General features: G+C 42.7%; 1 protein-coding gene across 12 annotated transcripts in view; it reads right to left on the reverse strand.

The window, feature by feature from the left end:
- Positions 1–24,207, reverse strand: part of TENM4 (teneurin transmembrane protein 4) — an 892,306-nt gene that overhangs the window by 95,071 nt on the left and 773,028 nt on the right. For all 12 annotated transcript variants that reach the window (XM_067466483.1, XM_067466479.1, XM_067466482.1 and 9 more), the window contains 2 exons: positions 13,781–13,900; positions 10,635–10,896 (listed from right to left, as the gene is read on the reverse strand). In XM_067466483.1, the coding sequence (XP_067322584.1) occupies positions 10,635–10,896; positions 13,781–13,900 (382 nt within the window). The remainder of the gene's footprint in view (positions 1–10,634; positions 10,897–13,780; positions 13,901–24,207) is intronic.

Consider the following 24,207-nt stretch of genomic DNA (forward strand, 5'->3'; position numbering starts at 1 on the left):
AGTAAAAAAAAAAAATCAACCGAAGTGACAGTTCTTTGGACTTGGAGGGTGTCGTTACAGATGTTTTAAACCAGTTTAACTGTCTCTATTTTATACCATTTTAACAGTCTCACCCTCAGTTTGCATTTTTACCATTTTGACATTTGTTACCTGGCTTAAAATTAAATGAAATGTACTCCCACTGAAATTTCCATTGCCAACCAAAGACCTGTTTCTTTGCCCAGACATATTCCTATTATTTTCCCCAATCTATCTGTTATCTTGCTGTTGTGAGTTTTCCAGGTTGTATGGCCATAGAAAGAGGGAGGTAAGGAAAGGAAGGAGGGAAGGAGGAAGGAAAGAGAGAAGGAAGAAAAGGCAAGATTTATTTATTTATTTACAGTATTAAATATACCGCTTTTGTCACCCCTAGGGAAGGAAGGATAAAGAGAGAAGGAAGGAGGGAAAAAAGAGAGAAGGAAGGACAAAAGTGTGGAAGGGAAAAAAGGAGGGAAAGTGAAAAAGGAAGGTAAGGAAAGGAGGGTGGGAGGGAAGAAAGGAGGAAGTATTCTCTCCTGATGTTTCGCCTGCATCTGTGGCAAGCACCCTCAGAGGTTGTGAGGTTTGCTGGAAACTAGGAAAATGGGTTTATATATCTGTGGAATGTCCAGGATGGGAGAAGGAATTCTTGTCAGTTTGAGCTAGGTGTGAATGTTTCAACTGGCCACCTTGTTTGGCATTTCATAGAATCATAGAATCATAGAATCAAAGAGTTGGAAGAGACCTCATGGGCCATCCAGTCCAACCCCCTGCCAAGAAGCAGGAATATTGCATTCAAATCACCCCTGACAAATGGCCATCCAGCCTCTGCTTAAAAGCTTCCAAAGAAGGAGCCTCCATCACACTCCGGGGCAGAGAGTTCCACTGCTGAACGGCTCTCATAGTCAGGAAGTTCTTCCTCATGTTCAGATGGAATCTCCTCTCTTGTAGTTTGAAGCCATTGTTCCATTGTGTCCTAGTCTCCAAGGAAGCAGAAAACAAGCTTGCTCCCTCCTCCCTGTGGCTTCCTCTCACATATTTATACATGGCTATCATATCTCCCCTCAGCCTTCTCTTCTTCAGGCTAAACATGCCCTGCTCCTTAAGCTGCTCCTCATAGGGCTTGTTCTCCAGACCCTTGATCATTTTAGTCGCCATTGTGCATCAATGCACAATGTGTACACAACACAACCTATGTGCTTTGGACCCAATTTCTATCAATATCAAAGTGCATCAATCCTATTGTATACTAACCCCATTGCACATTGGCCCCAATGTGCATTGGTCACTTTACTGGCTCCCCTGCACAGCATAGTAGCAGCAGCCCTTTACTTGACACGTTATGGAACCACCCAACTCTAATTCCCTCATATTGCTGGTTGGACTGGATGGCCTTGTGGTCTCTTCCAGCTCTATATGCAACTCTACTTAGAAAATCTAAGTCCACAACAGGATTCCGGCCAGTATTTATATGCAGCCTGTTTCCCAAAAATGAGACTCAAGGAGACTGGCAGGCTGAATTTTTAAAAAGACAACACAGAGCAAGGATTAAAGGATTATTTGGAACATATCACTTGAGTAAATACAGCACCCTTTTGCTCAAAAGCCCCCTTTTCTCAGCAACTGGTCAGTTGCCAACCATGTGCCGGAATACAAAAAGCAGGCCGGAATTAAATCCCCCAAGTGTTCTGGTTGAATATATGAAGAGCTTTATTATGGCCTTGCTCTGAGCGCTGCCAGTTCCCATGGCCATCCATTTTCAGATTGACAAAACCCATCTTGGCATACACAGGCCACAGAGGACTCCCTTTCAAGCCTCTCCAGCAGGCTGCTTACAACATATGTTGACCATTTTCACTGTCGGTTTCAAGGCTTGTAGAGAGTCTCCATCATGGAAAGCAAAACATGGGGTGGACACTCGATCCTGCCCTAAGATAGGGAAGGGAACCTAGCTCCAGCAGACAAGAGTCCTTTGTCCCACCCTGGTCATTCCACAGATATATAAACCTTTTTTCCTAGTTCCAACAGATCTCACTACTTCTGAGGATGCTTGCCACAGATGCAGGCGAAACATCAGGAGAGAATGCTTCTAGACCATGGCCATATAGCCCGAAAAAACCTACAACAACCCAAAGCACTCCTGATTGACAGCCTCTGCAGAATAGCCTCCAGAGGAGGAGACTCCACCACACTCCCAGGCAGACTATGCCACTCTCCAACAGCTATTACTCACAGGAAGTTCTTCCTAATCTTCCTAATCTTTTCAGATGAATCTCCTTCCCTGCCATTTGAATCCATTGCTCCCTTGTGTCCTGGTTTCTAGAGCAGCAGAAAGTTTCCCCCCCTCCTTCCTCCTTCTCAACAGGACACCCTTGCAAATCTCGAAACATGATTCTCATATTCCTTCTCTACATTCTCTTCTCTCAGGTAAACATCCCCCAGGAGGAAGGAGAAAGAGAAGGGAGGAAGGCAGGGAGGGAGGAAGAGAAAGGTGGAATGAAGGAAGGAAATGGAGGGAGGAAAGAGAGAAGGAAGAAAAGACTAAAGGAAAGAAAGGAAGGAAGGATGAAAGAGTGAAAAGGAAGGAAGGAGGGAGGAAGAAAGAGGGAGGGAAGGGAGGGAGGGAGGGAGGGAAGGAGGAAGGAGATTCCATCTGAACATTAGGAAGAACTTCCTGACTGTGAGAGCCGTTCAGCAGTGGAACTCTCTGCCCCGGAGTGTGGTGGAGGCTCCTTCTTTGGAAGCTTTTAAGCAGAGGCTGGATGGCCATTTGTCAGGGGTGATTTGAATGCAATATTCCTGCTTCTTGGCAGGGGGTTGGACTGGATGGCCCATGAGGTCTCTTCCAACTCTTTGATTCTATGATTCTATGATTCTATGAAAGAGAGAAGGAAGAAAAGACAAAAGGGAAGGAAGGAAGGAAGAGTGAAAGGGAAGGAAGGAGGAAGAGGGAGGTAAGGGAGGGAGGGAAGGAGGAAGGAAAGAGAGAAGGAAGAAAAGACAAAAGGGAAGGAAGAGAAAGTGAAAGGGAAGAAAGGAGGGAGGAAGAAAGAGGGAGGTAAGGGAGGGAGGAAAGAGAGAAGGAAGAAAAGACAAAAGGGAAGGAAGAGAAAGTGAAAGGGAAGAAAGGAGGGAGGAAGAAAGAGGGAGGTAAGGGAGGGAGGGAGGAAAGAGAGAAGGAAGAAAAGACAAAAGGGAAGGAAGAGAAAGTGAAAGGGAAGAAAGGAGGGAGGAAGAAAGAGGGAGGTAAGGGAGGGAGGGAGGAAAGAGAGAAGGAAGAAAAGACAAAAGGGAAGGAAGGAAGAGTGAAAGGGGAGGAAGGAGAGAGGAAGAAAAGACATTTATTTATTTACAGTATTAAATATACCGCTTTTCTCACCCCTAGGGAAGGAAGGATAAAGAGAGAAGGAAGGAGGGAAAAAAGAGAGAAGGAAGGACAAAAGTGTGGAAGGGAAAAAAGGGGGGAAAGTGAAAAAGGAAGGTAAGGAAAGGAGGGTGGGAGGGAAGAAAGGAGGAAGGAAAGAGAAAAGGAAGGAAGGATAGGATGATGAGAAAGAGCGAGGGCCTAAGAAAAGAGCCCAAGGGGCCGCATCCAGTCCCTGGGCCTGGGTTTGCCCATGCCTGACCTAGAGGTTGGTCAACCTGCAGCAAAAAGCATTGAAGGGTCATTTCTGTTATGAACACCTTCAACTGCTTATATCCCCCCCCCTCCGCTTCCCTCAATTAAAAAAATGTATTCAGCTTAGAAATGGGCAGAGTGGCTGAAAGAATAGTGATGGAGGTGGGGTGCCAATCCCAGTTTGAACCAGGCACATGCAGTCAACTAGAAAAGGGTTTCTCCAATGAGGCAGGTTCAGAAGAAGAAGAGAATATCATTGAAAAGCTCCCTTCCGTCCTCATCAGCTATACCTATGATGGAGCTAGGACAGAGATCCTGAAGATCTTTAGGCTCTGTCAGGTTCATGGGCGAGAGAAGATCTTTAAGCCATACTTCCACCTCTGCTTTCAACCATTGGCATTTAAGAGTCAGAACAACCAGGGCAAGGTAGCAAAGACCCCCAATTTCCTTTACCTCTCTTCCCACTCCTTGTGCTGAAAAGCTTCTAGCAATAAATCTCTGAGATTTCTCCCTCTTTTTCCTTTTCAACTCTACTATCAAACTGTAAATAACATCATTCTGAGACTAAAGGGCTTCCCTCCCCCTTTTTTTCCAGCAGAGACAATTGCAGATTTTCTCTGCTGGTGTCCGTTGTTAACCAGCACTTCTCTGCCAGTCTATCAGATATGGACCATAACAAATAATGGCGATGTGAGCCGTAAGCTTTAAAAATATAAAAAAAATGCAAATGTCTATGTAAATTAGTGCACGAGAAGAGTGGGAGAAGATTTTGCACAGAATTCTGTGTAACTGGAAAAGGTCATTTGTACTTATTATCATTGGAAGCTGCTTGGTCTAGCTTACACAATAATACCTATAATACTTCAGATGGGAGTTTTTTTCTCCCAATCCTTCTTTGAAATGCCAGAGATTGAACTTGGGGACCTTCTACCTGCAGACCTTGTGTTCTTCCATGCATGTCTACCCTATCCACAGAAAAATAACACGTTCTGCAACCTCCTGTTAGCTGTTGTCATGTTGACTTCCATTTATGGTAACCCTATGCATGATGGACTTCTAAGACACCCTGTCATTTGCATCCTTGCTCAAGCTTTGCAAACCTAGGGCTGAGTCTACCCACTTGTAATGTAGGGTACATCTGCACTTTAGAAAGAATGCAACTTGACCTCACTTTAGTTACTGTGGCTCAATACAGCTGGGAGTTGTAGTTTTACCACGTACTTAACCTTCTCTACCAAAGAATGTTGATGCCTCACCAATTACAGGGAAAACCAGCTGATCCCCAATCCATCTAAAACACAGACATGTGCTTTTCATCTCAATAACAGACAAGCATCCTGAGCTCTGAGGATCACCTGGGAAGGAATCCCACTGGAGCATTGCAGCGCACCCAAATACCTGGGGGTCACTCTGGACCGTGCTCTTACCTACAAGAAGCACTGCCTGAACATCAAGCAAAAAGTGGGTGCTAGAAACAATATCATACGAAAGCTGACTGGCACAACCTGGGGACCACAACCAGACACAGTGAAGACATCTGCCCTTGCGCTATGCTACTCTGCTGCTGAGTATGAATGCCCAGTGTGGAACACATCTCACCACACTAAAACAGTGGATGTGGCTCTTATTGAGACATACCGCATTATCACTGGGTGTCTGCGCCCTACATCACTGGAGAAATTACACTGCTTAGCCGGTATTGCACCACCTGACATCCGCCGGGAAGTAGCAGCCAAGAGTGAAAGGACCAAGGCAGAGACATCTCCAGCTCATCCCTTGTTTGGTTATCAGCCAGCATGTCAATGACTTAAATCAAGAAATAGTTTTCTAAGATCCACAGAGACACTTGCTGGAACACCTCAGCAAGCGAGAGTCTAAAAGTGGCAGGCTCAAACCCAGCACCTCAACCAATGGCTGATAACAAATGAGAGACTCCCCCCCTGGACACACAGAAAACTGGGTGACTTGGAAGGCGCTGAACAGACTGCACTCTGGCACCACGAGATGCAGAGCCAACCTCAAGAAATGGGGCTACAAAGTGGAATCCACAACATGTGAGTGTGGAGAAGAGCAAACCACCAACCACCTGCTGCAATGCAACCTGAGCCCTGCCACATGCACAATGGAGGGCCTCCTTGCGGCAACACCAGAGGCACTCCAAGTGGCCAGCTACTGGTCAAAGGACATTTAATCAACTACCAAGCTTGCAAACTCTGTTTTGTCTGTTTGTTAAAAATTTGTTAAAAATGTAATACTATTGACTGGTTGATACTGACACGATAAATAAAAATAAAATATCAAATTGCAACTCCCAGGATTCCATAGCATTTAGCCATGGCCGTTCAGGTGCTATCATATTGCCTTATTTCTATAGTCTGTTCCAAATATTCTAAAAAAATAAAATAAAAATCTGGATTGCATGAAAAGATACAGGTTGAGTATACTTTACCTGAAGTGCCTGAGGCCACAAGTGTTTTGGATTTTGGAATACCTGCATTTGCATATATGTACATAATATGATACCTTGGAGATGAGACCCAAGTGTAAACACAGAATTCATTTCATATGAATCGCTGAATTGGATTTAGATATAGCTATTTAGTTTATAATATTGTTTTAAATGGATTTTAACCTAATGTTTTTACCTATTATGTAATTGTCATGTTTTATTCTGTTTGGGATTGTGGCACAGCTGGCTGAGTGTCAGCTGCATTAAGATCACATTAAGGTCATGAGATCGAAGCTCATCCAGGCTACCGAGAGGCCTATGGTATATTTCTCAGAAATTAGGGGGATTAGGAATACCAGACCTAAAAACCTACCATCAGACACATATAATAAAGGGAGTGTTTAGACTGCTTTCGGAATCTAAATTAATCTGGCAGGAAGTGGAAGGAAAATGCTGGCACAGAGATTATGGAGAAATGTTTTTTAGGTCAAAAATAGGCAAAGAAATTAAGGGGTGTAAAAATAACCTGGCTAAAGAAGTCATGGAGACATGGGTTAAATTAAAAAATAAGATATTTCCAGGAGTTTCCCCCCTAACTCCAACAGTTTTACTGGAAAATTTTCCAGAAGACCTGAGAATTAAACTTAAACATAAAAAAATAGTGGAGGGGGAAACTGCTCTCTCCTGGAAGGAGTGGACACAAAACTCGAAGGGCAAGTTTAATAAGTTAGAAGAACAAGGTGCCCTGAATTGGTTTGAGAGACAACTGTATAATTGGAGAAAGGACTGGTTAAACAAAAATCCCAGATGTAGAGCACTGAATAAATATGAGGAATGGTTAAGTAAGCTTAAAAATCAAGAAATAATGGGGAAAGGATTAATCGGGAAAATATATAATGGATTAATTGGCGAAGAAATAGGGCTGAAGATGTTAGAAAACGTATGGGAGAGAGACCTAGGGCCTCTGATAGACTTTGATTGGAAAAGGGTCCTGAAGTGGAGAGTGGCTAAGAACCTATCAATAAGATTAAAAGAAAATGTATACAAAGTGATATGGAGATGGTATACCACGCCAGTCAAACAACATCAGATGGATAATAAGCAAAGTAACCTCTGCTGGAGATGTGGCAAACACAAAGGGACATATTTTCATTTATGGTGGGAATGCCCCCAAGTGAAGAATTTTTGGAAGGATATATTTACCGAAATAAACAACATTATAGGATCAAATATTACGCCGGATGCTAGGGTTGCACTATTAATGGATACCACGAAGCTGAATGTAGAAACAAGAAAGAAAGAATTGGTGACTATTTTGCTCACAGTGGGAAGAATTATAATAGCAAAGAACTGGAAAATAATAACGAATCTAACACTGGACGCATGGTACAGGGAAGTTTGGAATGTAGCTTTAAATGACAAACTAACAATGGAAATGAGGGTATTCAGGGGGGAAATTAACAGGTCAGATTTTGAGGCATACTGGTCAGTCTTTATTAAATATGTCTTAGAGAGCGAAAATGGAAAACAACAGAATTTGGTTGGTCAGGAATTTTGGAGATGACATTTGATTAAGGGTTGCTTTATGAATACATGGTGAAGGAAATTATACATGTTCAGGCCTTGGTGGTGGGGTTATGTGTTTGTAAAATGTTCACTGTTTTGTGTTCTGTCTATTCGGTAAGTTGTTATTGTATGTAAATAAAAATTAAAAAAAAATGAGATCGAAGCCAGCCCGGGTTGGAGTGGGTTTCCAACCAATTGTGTGTAGCCTGTTGTCGACCTTTGCAACCCGAAAGATAGTTGCATCTGTCAAGTAGGAAAATTAGGTACCACCTTAAAGTGTGGGGAGGCTAAATTAACTAATTTATGAGGCCATAAAAAAAAAGACTCCAGCAAGCACTCCAGCAAAAAGCATGCGGGGAATGCGGAAGTACTTCATCAGTGTTGCAGACGGACGATGAAAGCAACAGCTCCCCTGGCAGCCAGAAAAGTTAAATAGCCTCTGACTAGGTTCTTGTGGGTTTTTTCGGGCTATAGAGCCATGTTCTAGAGGCATTTCTCCTGAAGTTTCGCCTGCATCTATGGCAAGCATCCTCAGAGGTTGTGAGGTCAACAGCCTCTGACTGTTTGTCTATATCTGTTGTATGTCAAAATTGGCATTGAGTGTTTGCCATATATGTGTACACTGTAATCTGCCCTGAGTACCCTGCGGGTGAGAAGGGCAGAATATAAAAGCTGTAAATAAATAAAATAAATAAATTTGTTTGTGTGGGCATCGAATTGTTGCCAGCTGTAAGCCGCCCCGAGTCCCCATTCAGGGGTTGAGAAAGGCAGGGTCAAATGTTTGAAATAAATAAATAAATATACAGTGTTCCCACACTTATCACGGGTGTTATGTCCCAGAACCACCAGCAAAAAGTGAAAATCCATGAAGTAGGAACCTATATATGTATATCAAGTTCAGAGGGTGAGGCTGAAGCAAGGAGAGATTTAAAGACACCGCACACATTTTTTTGCTAGCAGTCTCTGCTTTGCTTTGCAATCTCTCTTGATTGGCTGCCTCTCTCCCACAGGGGAGGATGAAACCCCCTTCCACACTCCATCATTGCAACAAGGAGGGATTAGAATGCCGCTCTGGACAACGGCAACCATTCATAAACTGGGAGGCAAAAACCCGCAAAACAGCGAGTCCACGGAAAGCGAACCGCAAAGTAGTGAGGGAACACTGTAGACCTCACACACATAGCCTGAAGATAAGAAATATTTTATATAATATTTTAAATAATTTTGTGCATGAAACAAAGATTGTGTACCCTGAACCATCAGAAAGCAAAGCTATTTCAATGAATACTTTGGGGCTTTAGAATATTTTGGATACTAGAATTTAGGATGAGGGATGCTCTACCAATATAGTGTTGAACATCTCTTGGATCAGTGGTTTCCAATCTTTGGTCCTCCACATGTTTTGAGCTTCAACTCCCAGAAATCCCAGCCAGTTTACTATCTGTTAGGAATTGTGGGAACTGAAGTCCAAAACACCTGGTGGACCAATGGTTGGGAACCACTGCTTTAACAGCACATCTATTTGAGATTTCATCTCATAAAATGATGATGCAGGTTTGCAATCCTTGGTTTCAACCAGAACATCCTTTCAATCTTTCCCTGAATTGGATCTTATTGTTCAGTTCTGGAAAACTTATATCTGGAGCCCACTTAGTCTATAATGTTATTGTTCTATGGTCTCAGCAAGCGAGAGTCCAAAAGTGGCAGGCTCAAACCCAGAACCTCAACCAATGGCTGATACCAAATGAGAGACTCCCTCCTGGGCACACAGAAGACTGGGCGAGTTGGAAGGCGCTGAACAGACTGTGCTCTGGCACCACGAGATGCAGAGCCAATCTTAAGAAATGGGGCTACAAAGTTGAATCCACGACATGCGAGTGCAGAGAAGAGCAAACCACTGACCACCTGCTGCAATGCAACCTGAGCCCTGCCACATGCACGATGGAGGACCTACTTGCGGCAACACCAGAGGCACTCCAAGTGGCCAGATACTGGTCAAAAGACATCTAATCAGCTACCAAGTTTGCAAAATTTGTGTGTGTGTGTGTTTTTAATCTGTTTGTTTGTTTTGTTCTGTTAGAAATGTAATAGGCCTGGGTAACAACGGAAAAATTTGTTTCTAAAATCGATTTGTATTTGGGGTTTTTTTTTTGTTTCGATATTTAAAATAATTACAAAATGTTCCTTTTAAAAAGTTATTTACGAAATTTCGTAAATGGTAAAAAATTAACGAATCGATTTCCGAAACAATAACGAATCGATTCGTTAATGGCGGACGCGACTGCGAAATACGCTAAAAAACCTCCAAAACCTTCTGAAGCTTCCCTCTCCCTCTGTTGATGACTGTTGGTGTGATATTATAATTTTTTTTCACTAATTAAACCATAAAACTGGCCCAGACATGCGGAAATAATAACGAAACGACCTCAAACCAATAACGAAACGAATACAATATCAAAATACGAAGCATTTACAAAACGTTTTTGAAAATTCGTTTTTTTTAATAATTGCTCCAGAATGGTTCGTTATCGTTTTGTAATTGAAAAAATTAACGAATTATTAACGAATTACGAATTAATGAAACGAAACCGCCCAGCCCTAAAATGTAATACAATGTTCTGGTTGCGGATGACACGATAGATAAATAAATAAATAAATAAATAACCAGAACATCCTTTCAATCTTTCCCTGAATTGGTTCTTACCGTTCCATTCTGGAAAACTTATATCTGGAGCCCATTTAGTCTACGATGTTATTGTTCTATGGTCCATTTTAACTACTTCAGCTCCATTCTATGGAATTCCTGGATTTGCAATTTTGTGAGCTGTTGGAACTCTCTAGCTGAGAAATCAAGATGCCCATTTCTTGATTGCAAATTGCAGGATTCCATAGCACAGAACGTGGAGGTCAAAGGGGAATCATAGTGTCATCATTGTGGAGTGTGAACGAACCCCAGGAAATCCTTTTGATTCCATTTCCTACCTGGATTTCTGGCACGATGGAGCCCCTCTCTGAGCAGGAGCTGGCGAACGCCGTCATTGGAGAAGGCGAGACCACTGGGTTGGGCCGGGCAAAGTTGCTCAGGTCGCAGCTGGGAATATCATTCTCTTCGTGCCTCATGACAATGGTCTCCATGACAAAGAAGTGATCCCATGGCAGCCACAAGGTGTGGTCTTGTGTGATGAAGGGCGCCCGCTCAAAATGCAAGATGATGGAAATCCCACCATTCGTGACAAGATCAAAACTGTGGAAGGAAACACAAAAGTGGGGAAAACATCAAAATTACAAGACCTATTAAGAAAAACTGGGGGGAAACCATGATTCATGCAATAGCCCTGTTTAATATATATTTATAGTTGATCACAGGTTCCTATGTTAGTTATCACCTTGGGCAGAATAAATAATGGATGCACGGAATCCCTAAACTTTTGGGCAGTTTTTTTTTAAAATTGCTATTATCTAATGATATTTTTACCTCTTAATCCTGCTACTTTATAACAGCTTGAAGTCACTACTACAGGGCTTCCCAAAGTAGGTGTTGCAACACATTCGAGTGTCAGCAGCAGTGTGTAGGTGCGCCAACACAATGAAAAACATCTGAGTCTATGTGAAATCTGGAACACCACTTGCATGGATTTTTTACACAGAAAAACGTGCCAATTAGTATTAGTAACATTATTAATAGTAGTATTAGTAACATATTGTTAGTCATAAATGACAAAAATCTTGTCCACGTCCTCTAACTTAGCTTTCCTCACTAAGACTAACTAAAAATGGCCCCCTCTTCCCTCCCCATCTCCCTGTGAGAAGGGGCGGATCCAAACTTAACAATGTTAAGGTGGCTTGCCCTATGACTGCAAACCAAAGGAAGCCACCTTTCTGCAGAATCCCTGAAACTTTGGAATGCATGCAAACACTTAATAGAAAGAAAATAAAGTTGGAGCTCCTGGTACAGACGTACCAGCACAATGTATGTATGTATGTATCAATGTTTGTTTGTATGTACCTGTTCCAACGTGCATACAAATTCAACTTAAGAACAAACCTACAGAAGGTTCTTGTGGGTTTTTTCGGGCTATAGGGCCATGTTCTAGAGGCATTTCTCCTGACGTTTCGCCTGCATCTATGGCAAGCATCCTCAGAGGTAGTGAGGTCTGTTGGAATCAGGACAATGGGTTTATATATCTGTGGAATGGCTGGGGGGGGGGGGGCAAAGAGCTCTTTTCTGCTGGAGCTAGGTGTGAATGTTTCAACTGACCACCTTCATTAGCGTTTGAAGGCCTGGCTGAGCCTGGGAAAATCTTTTGTTGAGAGGTGTTAAGATGTGCCTGGTTGTTTCCTCTCTGCTGTTTTGCTGTTGTAATTTTAGAGTTTTTTAATACTGGTAGCCAGATTTTGTTCATTTTCATGGTCTCTTGCTTTCTGTTGAAATTGTCCACATGCTTGTGGATTTCAATGGCTTCTCTGTGTAGTCTGACATGGTGGTTGTGAGAGTGGTCCAGCATTTCTGTGTTCTCAAATAATATGCTGTGTCCAGGCTGGTTCTGAACCTATCTTGTTCAGAACTTTGGGATGGCCTGTATTGTGTCTCAAAATGATGCATGTCTTAAAAAGTGTGTCACCAAAATGATATGTTTGGAAAGCTCAGCACTACTGAATCTTTTATCCAAATGAACAACGTACTTTGCCAATTAAGAGCTAAAAACTGATTGCTACCCTTCACCTCCTTGGGGAGCTCTCAGTAGAATGCTTCTTATTCTGGACCTTTCTGGAGAAAATGTTTGAGCAGCATACTAACATACTAACCTTGCATATATAACTGATGAAAAAAAGAGAATGCAGGATCTTTCTCTTCCAATGCACAATAGGATCTCCTGTTGTGTAATTGGAACTGCCACTACACAACAGAACTTCTACTGTGAAGTAGGAATCCCTACTGCAAATGGGAATGCAGAACCTCCCAGTATGCATCAGAAATTCCCACTGGGTAATAGAAATTTCCAGCAAGCAATTGGTGCTCCCTCTGTAAAACGGAAATCCCGACTGTGCAATAGGAGCTCCCACTGTGCAGCATTCCCCCAAGTGTATCATCAGAGATCATCAGTAGGGTTGGGTGTCCAATCAGGGATGTAGCAATGACCATGTAAAATTATAAACTGATGCAAAATCGGAGACAATAACAAGAGATTTCAGTCCATGAAGCAGAAACAAAACCCCTCCGCTCTAAAGCCAGAACTGCAAAACAACAAGGTGTTTATTCCACAGCTCAAGTAGAGACATCAAATTCCCAGAGCCAAGCTACTTGCCGTCTTTTAAAAGCCTTGTTTCTCACTTGCCAGCAACCTGAACAGCATTTAAGGCTCGATGAGGGCATTTTTAACAGTTAGTGCTTGGCAGTGAAAGCTGCCTCAGGCCACGGCTGAGTGCTAAACAAGGAGTGCTTGGGAGAAGGAAGCGACTGAAAAAGTTGTGCTGTTTTCCTTTTACGTGACTTTGAAAAAAAATGACACCCAGCAAACTACTGGAACAACCGAGAAGTCCTTTATATATAGAAGTGCCTCCTCTTGACATTTGTGAGTGGAGATGCCCGGAGGAGTGAGCTCTAATGAGCGATGGTGAGGCGTGTGAACCTGGAGGCGGGAGGATTGGGAAGGGAATAAGTCGGACCAACCGTGAAGCCTGACAGTAAGGGGGAAGCATCGATCTCATGTCAAGGGAGTCTCAACAGCTGCAAAAACACAGAGGCCCCATTGTATGGAGGGCAATCTAGCAACTCATCGGCTCCTCCACTTGCCTTGAAGTTACCTTGATAGGGACGAGCAGTAATGATGGGGAAACTAAAGAACACAGAAGAGAGAGAAAGAGACCCTCAAAATGAAAACTGGCAAAATCTTCCCTCTGTTGAAAAACACCAAAGTACTTCCTTTGATGAGGGATGCCGATGAGTTGCTAGATTGCATACAATGGTTTTTCCCCATACTGCCTCAGTCTGAATGCACTGCTAAAATGGAATTGTCCTAACTTCTGAGTGTGTTTGGGAAAGCAATCAACACATCAGCAGTCAACTCGATGTCCAAGCCAAACTTTGCACTAGGTGGTGGTCCCAAAAGCCAAAAGTGCCTACGTACCTGCCGTCTTGTCTGCTGATGGTGTAGCCATAGAGGGGGTTGTTGACAAAACTGATGTTCACGCCAACAAGTGGAGTCCCGTCTGATGTCATCACCTGCCCACGGATCACGCAAGGGTGGCTGGAGGGAGGGAAAGAAAACAAAGATGTTGCAGAAAGGGGTGGCTATGGTCAGTGGGGTTGCCTTCAGATTTTGCATTAAGCTAAGTCAGGGGAGATTGTGGTGAGTGTGGACAACATGAATGGCTTCAGTCTAGATTGGTCCACTGTCCATGTGTGGCAGGGCCACCACTCCCTTTTCCTGACTTTGGACCATGTAATAATAACAACAATAACAATAACAATAACAATAACAATAACAATAATAGCTTCATTTCATACTCTGCCAACCATCTCCCCCCAGGGGACTTGAGCAGCTTACAAGGGACAAGCCCAAAAATTACAATTAAAACACAGCAATCAAACATTTAAAAACCACATAAGAGCAATATGGCTGAGAAAAGAACATAGCTGAGGTACAATTCAATGAGTGCAATACATTTTAAAGGAGTGCAAGAGAAGCGCAGCAAACTAATCGATTAGGTGGGAAGTGCTGTCATAAAACATGTTGAGGTAAGCCATTTGAGGGTCGAAACAAAGTTCAGAAACTCAATGGGAACAGGAAGATTACTAGTGAGCTGTTTTATCAAAAACACAGCGGAACATTAGTTGACTCCAAAAGGAGGACAAGGTTGGAACCTGTCTGATCTCCCTAGGGAGGGAGTTCCAGAGCTGAGGGGCCACCACCAAGAAAGCTCTCTCCCTTGTCCCCACCAACCGTGCTTGAGATGGTGGGGGGACAGAGAGCAGTGCCTCCCCAGATGATCTCAAGGTACGCACTGATTCATAGGGGAAGAGGCGATCACGAAGATAAGCAGGTCCTGAACCATTTAGGGCTTTATAGGTGATGACCTGCACCTTGAATTGGGACCGGAAACTTATTGGCAACCAGTGGAGCTGTTTGAACAGGAGGGTTGACCGCTCTCTGTATCCAGCTCCCGTGAGCAGTCTTTGAACCAACTGTAGTTTCCAGGCCATCTTCAAGGTCAACCCCACATAGAGTGCATTGCAGTAATCCAACCTGGAGGTGACTAGGGCATGGACTACCATGGCCAGATCAGATTTCACGAGGTACAGGCGCAGCTGGCGCACAAGTTTTAACTGTGGAAGTTTCCATGGTGGAATCATCTACTTTGAGTAATCTGCCATGGTTCTGTTTCTGTTGTATGACTTTATTCTCCTGCACGTAGACAAGCCTGTTTCCAGTCAGGACTTAAAATGGAGATGAAGCTGCTTTGATAAATTTGCAGCTAGCTTGAGGAAGCCAAGAAGGACCGGAAGAGGAAAAATGATGACGAGATTAAACCCTACTCGTCAGTTGCTGAAATTTTTTAATTTATTTTCAAAAATCATTTCCCCAAGTGGTACCATTTGCTCCATTTGGGAAAATCAATTAACACCATACCTTGTACGCATCTGGCCTCTCTGGGGTCAACTTGTCCTTTCTGGAGGCAAGGCTGAGTGTCTACCGCAATGCACACAGCCCCACTGGAACCTGGTTAATGCTAATTGAGTCAGCGCTTTCCTTCAAAAGACCTTGGTAGAAAGGCAATTACATTCCAAACAAGCTCAGTAGGACTGCAAAGACTCTCCCAGCTCTTCCCTGGAAATTCTCCCGGTATATGTACATAAAATTATCTCTTCTGTTAATAGGTGGAGTTTCCTTTTAATCATTCCAGTCTTTCCAATATGAAACTTATATTGAATGATTTAGGTAAACTGATTTTATTTCTTGGAGACGAAGACTGAATTAACATATTGCCTCTTATGAATTTGCCTGCATTTTAAAGCAATTCCGGAAACTGTTTTGATGAAAATAACTATTTAATCACTAGTTAGAATGAATCTTTCCCAGGGGCCTCCTAGCAATTAAAAAGACCTTTTGGAGTTCCTTAATATTTGGTAATGGAGTTCAGTGCTAACTTTCAAGAAAATGGATGGCAGTTTAGGCATGCTGTAAATTTTGTCCATTGTATTACCAAGGAATGCATATTTCACCAAGAGATTAAACTGAACGTTTCTGGGTTTCCTGAGTCACGGGGTAACCAGAGTGAAAACTGAAGACATCTCTTGTCCCATTAATGGTTGTGTAGAAGAAGGGATTTTAGCAGGTGTCCCTTGTTCCTTAGTTGCCTGAAAAACAATACTTGATGAAATCACCTCATCCACACAACCACAAAATGGAACGGAGATGTGTCCAGTTTTCAATTTGGCCACCCTATTAAGTGAAATGAACATTTTGTGAGAAGCAAATATAGTCTTGGACTCAGAACTTGGGCTTTATCTCACTCTCAACGACTTGTGTGTATATGTATGATAAAACTACAAGTCTACAAGGACTTTAGCATTTGGGGCTGTTTCTGTTGATATACCAGGATTTTATTTAATTCTTCTGCTGCTTGGGAAACCTTTATTTGTTTAACCGGGACTTGGAACAACATGACAGCTATTTTATATATTTGTATGGTATTTTCCCCATTCAATTTGAAAACAAGTCATTATGAATAAAAGATGTATTAAGGATGGAATGAATATCTAAAATGTTCAGAAAATGACAGAAAAATGTTTTTCAAGCATCAAGAAACATGGCAAGGAGAATCCTTGCAATTTAGGCCACATTCTGCACAGAATTCAGACAAGGTAGTTTTGTGCAGAATAGAACATTTTATGGATAGAAAACAGCATTTCCGATACACACACAAAAATAGTTTTCTGCACAAAAATACCATTGAGCCAGACCTCTATATCCACAGATTCTTTAGCCAAAGATTTCACTATCCATTTTTGGAAAATATTTTTTAAACAGCAAATCTTTATTTTGCTATTTTATTTAATGATCGTATTAACAGGACTTGAGTATCAACTGATTTGGGTACCTGTGTGTGTGTTTTCTGGAACCAAGCTACAGCAGATACTAAAGGCCCACTAGATGTGAATCTTGCTTTGGGAAGAAAATGCTAAAATTGTTCGTTGCTTCCTGTGAGATTGAAATGAGTAATGGATTGCATGTCTAAGTGGCAAGCAGATCTTATAGTGGGTTGTTGTAGGTTTTTCTGGGCTATATGGCCATGTTCTAGAGGTATTTTCTACTGATGTTTCGCCTGCATCTATGGCAAGCATCCTCAGAGGTAGTGAGGTCTGTTGGTAGAAGGAAAATGGGTTTATATATCTGTGGAATGACCAGGGTGGGACAAAGGACTCTTGTCTGCTGGAGCTAGGTGTGAATGTTTCAACTGACCACCTTGATTAGCATTCATTCATTCATTATATATCTGTGGTCATTCCACAGATATATAAACCCATTTTCCTACATTGGAATAAATGAACATATTGCATATTTTAGTATGCCCCTCAAAAACAAAATTAAGGAAGGATTACATCCTTAATAAATATGCAGGAATTTGAGATGGGGGCCATTTATTTCTACCAAACTGACCAGTGGACTGTGGTCCAGTGCTGAAGAAGACTTCACTCCACTACTGAGGGATAAGGACCATTGCTGCTCTGCTCAGGGGAAACCCTGTATTGATTCCACTCTGACTTTCCAGGCTCTGCTTCTTGGCTTATCATCCATTTGGCAATGAACAATGTTAAAATTCAACCCCAATCAGCTAAACTTGACATTGGCTCAACTGGCAAAATTTTTGCAAAATTAAATGTTGACTCAGTCCTTGAAACGCAGTCCTTGAATGAGCTATTATCATTCAGTCTACTCTACCCTACAAGGTCAGCTAATGCCATGTATGCTCCCATAAGCATCCTACCAAGGAAAGTGAGATGCAAATAAGAAATGTTCCTATGGAGTAAATGAGGCCAGTTACAATTCTACTTAGCCTATTAATCATGGCAGCACTCTGGTGGCTACTCTCTGGTACTCATATTGATAACAGAAGTGGTATAACACATTTGGTTGTGTGATGTTTCCTTATAATGACTAATGTAATACTGCGCCTTACCCATCCCCAATTGTGCGTGGGGCCAAGACAGGAAAAAGCAGCCAGTCTAGAATCCACAAGTTGGACATCTGAACCTGCCTCCTAAACAGGTGAACTGTGATTAGGACAAGGAACAATGGCTTCAAACTACAAGAAAGGAGATTCCATCTGAACATGAGGAAGAACTTCCTGACTGTGAGAGCCGTTCAGCAGTGGAACTCTCTGCCCCGGAGTGTGGTGGAGGCTCCTTCTTTGGAAGCTTTGAAACAGAGGCTGGATGGCCATCTGTCAGGGGTGATTTGAATGCAATATTCCTGCTTCTTGGCAGAATGGGGTTGGACTGGATGGCCCATGAGGTCTCTTCCAACTCTATGATTCTATGATTAAGTCTGGTCTCATGTTGTCCACTTTCATAGTATCATAGAGTTGGAAGAGACCTCGTGGACCATCCAGTCCAACTGCCTGCCAAGAAGCAGGAAAGCCCCCCCCCCCCCCCCCGACAGATGGCCATCAAGCCTCTGCTTAAAAGCCTCCAAAGAAGAAACATTACAAACAAGTATCTAGAACAGTGTTTCTAAACCTGGGAGTTAGGACCCCTGGGGTGGGGTTGTGAGGGGGTTTCAGAGGGGTCACCAAAGACCATCAGACACACATATTTCTGATGGTCTTAGAAATCCCTTTGGCATTAATCATTTGGGTTCACAGTGCTCTCTAGCTGTAGGTGAACTACATCTCCCCTAAATCACTGTCAATTCATCCAAATCCCTCCAGTATTTTCTGTTGGTCATGAAGGTCTCTGTGTGGGAGTTTTGGCCCAATTCGATTGTTGGTGGGCTTCAGAATGCTCTTTGACTGTAGGTGAACTATAGATCCCAGCACCCACAACTCCTCGAATCTTAAGTCTGTTACCACCCAGCTCCACCTGTGTTCACATTTGGGCATATTGCGTATTTGTGCCAAGTTTGGTCCATATCCATCATTGTTTGAGTCCACAGTGCTCTCTGGATGTAGGTGAACTACAACTCCAAAACTCAAGGTCAATGCCCAGCAAACCCTTCTGCTATTTTCTGTTGGTCATGGGAGTTCTGTGTGCCAAGTTTGGTTCAATTCCATCGTTGGTGGTGTTCAGAATGTTAACTATACATCCCAGCAATTACAACTCCCAAATGACAAAACCAATCCCATCCCCAAGCCCACCAGTATTCAGATTTGGCCGTATTGGGTATTTGTGCCAACTTTAGTCCAGTGAATGAAAATACATACTGCATATCAGATATGCAGGATGTATTTTTCATTATTGTTATGAATCATTATGATTCATAACAATAGCAATATTAATTATGAAATAGCAACAAAAATAATGTTATGGTTGGGGGTCACCACAACATGAGGAACTGTATTAAGGTATCATGGTATCAGGAAGGCTGAGAACCAATTATCTAGAAAATCTCTAATCTTTCTAGCCCAATTGTAATTACAATTGGAAAAAGAGCCATAGTGAAAAAGTGATTAAAATGATCAAGGATCTGGAGAACAAAAAAGTGACTAAAATTATCAAGGGTCTGGAGAACAAGCCCTATGAGGAGCGGCTTAAGGAGCTGGGCATGTTTAGCCTGAAGAAGAGAAGGATGAGAGGAGATATGATAGCCATGTATAAATATGTGAGAGGAAGCCACAGGGAGGAGGGAGCAAGCTTGTTTTCTGCTTCCCTGGAGACTAGGACGTGGAACAATGGCTTCAAACTACAAGAGAGGAGATTCCATCTGAACATGAGGAAGAACTTCCTGACTGTGAGAGCCGTTCAGCAGTGGAACTCTCTGCCCCGGAGTGTGGTGGAGGCTCCTTCATTGGAAGCTTTTAAACAGAGGCTAGATGGCCATCTGTCAGGGGTGATTTGAATGCAACATTACTGCTTCTTGGCAGAATGGGGTTGGACTGGATGGCCCATGAGGTCTCTTCCAACTCTTTTATTCTATGATTCTATGACATACATGAGGTCTAAATGGTTTTCAGGTTTGCTCATTGTTTTTTTTTTTGCCTCTAAATGGTAAATAAGACTGTGAAAGGTATTACGGGAAAGTGCAACTCAGGGAAGTGAAATTTTAAAAGTAACCATCCAGTGCCACCTGCATATACTACAAGTGAATTCCTACCAGAATCTGGTAAATGTCAGGCAGCTGGGAGACAAAACTAGCAATTAAATCCAGCAGAAAACCCTGACAACAAACAGAGCACCGGAAAGTGGCTGTCAGACTGAGTGTGGGGACAGAAAGTCTTGACACTAGACCGACAGTCTGCCTCAGGGTTTGAGGAAATGTCACTGATAGACAAGGGTGCCATCTTCTTGGCATCCATTCGTCAAGGTATTGATGGCTGAAAGACGGAGGTGAAGGAGAACTAAATAAGAGGAACTGTACGACAATGACTGGCAACTTAGTAAGTTCCAATAACCCAAGTTCAGCCTATCTTATCAAAACTCACTCCTTTCAGCTACTAGCATAGTCCCAACTTATTTGTGCATGCATATGTGTGTATGCCTCCAAGGACTCATCTACATGTACCCCAAAATATGAGGCTAGTAGTCCTGGAGGTGACCACACCTACATGCCAGGAGATGTCTCTACTGCTGTGGGTTACTGGGACTCTGGGAAAGGAATGGTATGACAATGTACATCATGGAAAACCTGCTGACTCAGTTGGGGGACAGAAATGAGACTCAAATGGATTGACCTTCATTTTACTTCTTTTAAAGACTGAAAGCAGCAAGAGGAATTACGATGTCACTGCATGGAAGAGTGGGGTTGAAACGGACGGTCCATGTGGACTTTCCAACTATGATTGTGTGGTTGGAACCATCCTCAACATTCCCCTCTTTCCTTCTGATAACATACAATAGCTCTGCCCATAGCTTGACATCTGAAGGCATGGGAAGTTTTTGGAGAAAGATCAAGGTCAAGAGAATAGCCTTCTGTCTCCTGACAAAACTTGAACATATTCATGCTTGTCACATTTTCTGGCAAAGCATGTTAATGTTAAACAGCAGTAGGTTGTTCCTTTTTAGGGTGTTGTTGTTCATTCGTTTAGTCGTCTCCGACTCTTCGTGACCTCATGGACCAGCCTACGCCAGAGCTCCCTGTCGGCCGTTACCACCCCCAGCTCCTTCAAGGTCAGTCCAGTCACTTCAAGGATGCCATCCATCCATCTTGCCCTTGGTCGGCCCCTCTTCCTTTTGCCTTCCACTTTCCCCAGCATAATTGTCTTCTCTAGGCTTTCCTGTCTCCTCATGATGTGGCCAAAGTACTTCAACTTTGTCTCTAGTATCTTTCCCTCCAGTGAGCAGTCGGGCTTTATTTCCTGGAGGATGGACTGGTTGGATCTTCTCGCAGTCCAAGGCACTCTCAGCACTTTCCTCCAACACCACAGCTCAAAAGCATCGATCTTCCTTCGCTCAGCCTTCCCTAAGGTCCAGCTCTCACATCCGTAGGTAACTACAGGGAATACCATGGCTTTGACTAGGCGGATCTTTGTTGCCAGTCTGATGTCTCTACTCTTCACTATTTTATCGAGACTGGACATTGCTCTCCTCCCAAGAAGTAAGCGTCTTCTGATTTCCTGGCCACAGTCTGCATCTGCAGTAATCTTTGCGCCTAGAAATACAAAGTCTGTCACGGCCTCCACGGTTTCTCCCTCTATTTTCCAGTTGTCAATCATTCTTGTTGCCATAATCTTGGTTTTTTTGACGTTTAGCTGCAACCCGGCTTTTGCGCTTTCTTCTTTCACCTTGATTAGAAGGCTCCTCAGCTCCTCCTCGCTTTCGGCCATCAGAGTGGTGTCATCTGCATATCTGAGGTTGTTAATGTTTCTTCCAGCAATTTTCACCCCAGCTTTGCATTCATCCAGGCCCGCACATCGCATGATGTGTTCTGCATACAAGTTAAAAAGGTTGGGTGAGAGTATGCAGCCTTGCCGGACGCCTTTCCCAATCTTGAACCAGTCTGTTGTTCCGTGGTCAGTTCTGACTGTTGCTACTTGGTCCTTGTACAGATTCCTCAGGAGAGAGACAAGGTGGCTTGGTATGCCCATCCCACTAAGAACTTGCCACAATTTATTATGATCCACACAGTCAAAGGCTTTAGAATAGTCAATGAAGCAGAAGTAGATGTTTTTCTGAAACTCCCTGCCTTTCTCCATTATCCAGCGGATATTGGCAATCTGGTCTCTCGTTCCTCTGCCTTTTCTAAACCCAGCTTGAACATCTGGCAACTCTCGCTCCATGTATTGCTGGAGTCTTCCTTGCAGGATCTTGAGCATTACCTTACTGGCATGAGAAATAAGGGCCACTGTACGGAAGTTTGAGCAGTCTTTCGCATTTCCCTTTTTTGGTATGGGGATATAAGTTGATTTTTTCCAGTCTGATGGCCATTCTTGTGTTTTCCATATTTGCTGGCAAATGGCATGCATCACCTTGACAGCATCATCTTTTAAGATTTTAAACAGTTCAGCTGGGATCCCATCATCTCCTGCTGCCTTGTTGTTAGCAATGCTTCTTAAGGCCCATTCAACCTCACTCCTCAGGATGTCTGGTTCTAATTCATTCACCACACCGTCAAAGCTATCCTCGATATTATTATCCTTCCTATACAGATCTTCTGTATAGTCTCGCCACCTTCTCTTGATCTCTTCAGCTTCTGTTAGGTCCCTGCCATCTTTGTTTCTTATCATACCAATTTTTGCCTGAAATTTACCTCCAATGTTTCTAATTTTCTGGAAGAGGTCTCTTGTCCTTCCTATTCTGTTGTCTTCTTCCACTTCCATGCATTGCTTATTTAAAAATAGTTCCTTATCTCTTCTAGCTAACCTCTGGAATTGCGCATTTAACTGGGCATATCTCCCCTTTTCACTGTTTCCTTTTGCTTTCCTCCTTTCTTGGGCTACTTCCAGTGTCTCAGCAGACAACCATTTTGCCTTCTTGGTTTTCTTTTTCTTTGGAACGTACTTTGTTGCCGCCTCCTGAACAATGTCGCGGACTTCTGTCCATAGTTCTTCTGGGACTCTGTTTACTAAATCTAAATCTTTTTAGGGTGGGGAACTGATATTTCATGGGTTTAAGAAATATAGGTTGAGCATCCCTTATCTGGAAATGTGAATTCCAAAATATTACAAAACTGTCCACATGGGTGGCTGAGATAGTGACCCATTTGCTTTCTGATACCTCAATATACACAAACTTTGTTTCATGCACAAATTATTAAAACTACTAGCTGTCCCCTGCCACACATTGCTGTGGCCCAGTTTGTGTATATGTGGTTTTTTGTGTGTATATGTGAAAGCATATATTTGTGTATATATGTATATATGTGGCTCTGCGCATAAGTTGTAATGTATTTTTTAATTTTTTGTCTTTTTAAGTCCTTTCCACTGTGTTTTTCAGTGTTTTTATGAGTGATGGTCACTTGTTGGCCTGATAGTTGCATTGTGTCCAAATTTGGTGTCAATTCATCCAGTGGTTTTTGAGTTATGTTAATCCCACAAATGAACATTACATTTTTATTTATATAAATTAGCTGTCCCCTGCCATGTGTTGCTGTGGCCCAGTCTGGTGATCTGGAAAATAAAGTAATGAGAAAGTGTTGGTTTCTAATGAATGTAATTTCTTTCTGCTTGTGGGTAAACAGTATTTCTTGCTGTTTCTTTGTCAGTGTTGATATGGAGATTGTCTGGTTTGCCTACTCTGGAACATGCAACATATAATTGTCCTTCTTTAGGAGTCCCTTTCAGATCTATGATATTCTATCTCTGTGTGTGTGTGAATCATATATATCTATCTATATCTATGGCTGGATTGGCTCTTTGTCAGGAGGGCTTTGATTATGTTTTCTTGCCCTGGTGAAGGGACTTGGACTGGTTGGCCTTAAGTATGGGGGTTCTGTGTGGGAAGTTTGCTCCAGTTCTGTCGCTGGTGGGGTTCAGCATTCTCTTTCATGTACTATAAATCCCAGTAACTACGACTCTCAAATGTCAAGGTCTGTTTCCCTGAAACTCCATCTGTGTTCATATTTGGGCATTTGGAATATTCGTGCCAAATGTGGTCCAGATCCATCATTGTTTGAGTCCACAGTGCTCTCTGGATATAGGCGAACTACAACTCCCAAATTCAAGATCAATGCCCACCAAACCCTTCTAGTGTTTTCTGTTGGTCATGGGAGTCCTGTGTGCCACGTTTGGTTCAATTCCATCACTGGTGGAGTTCAGAATGCTCTTTGATTGTAGGTGTACTATAAATCCCAGCAACTACAACTCCCAAATGACAAAATCAAAAAAAGTTGAGTGATGGTCGCTCGTTGGGTTAGTAGGTGTCTTGTGGCCAAATTTGGCGGCAATTCGTCCTGGGTTT

Source organism: Anolis sagrei, chromosome 3, assembly GCF_037176765.1.
Source record: "Anolis sagrei isolate rAnoSag1 chromosome 3, rAnoSag1.mat, whole genome shotgun sequence".
NCBI lineage: Eukaryota > Metazoa > Chordata > Lepidosauria > Squamata > Dactyloidae > Anolis > Anolis sagrei.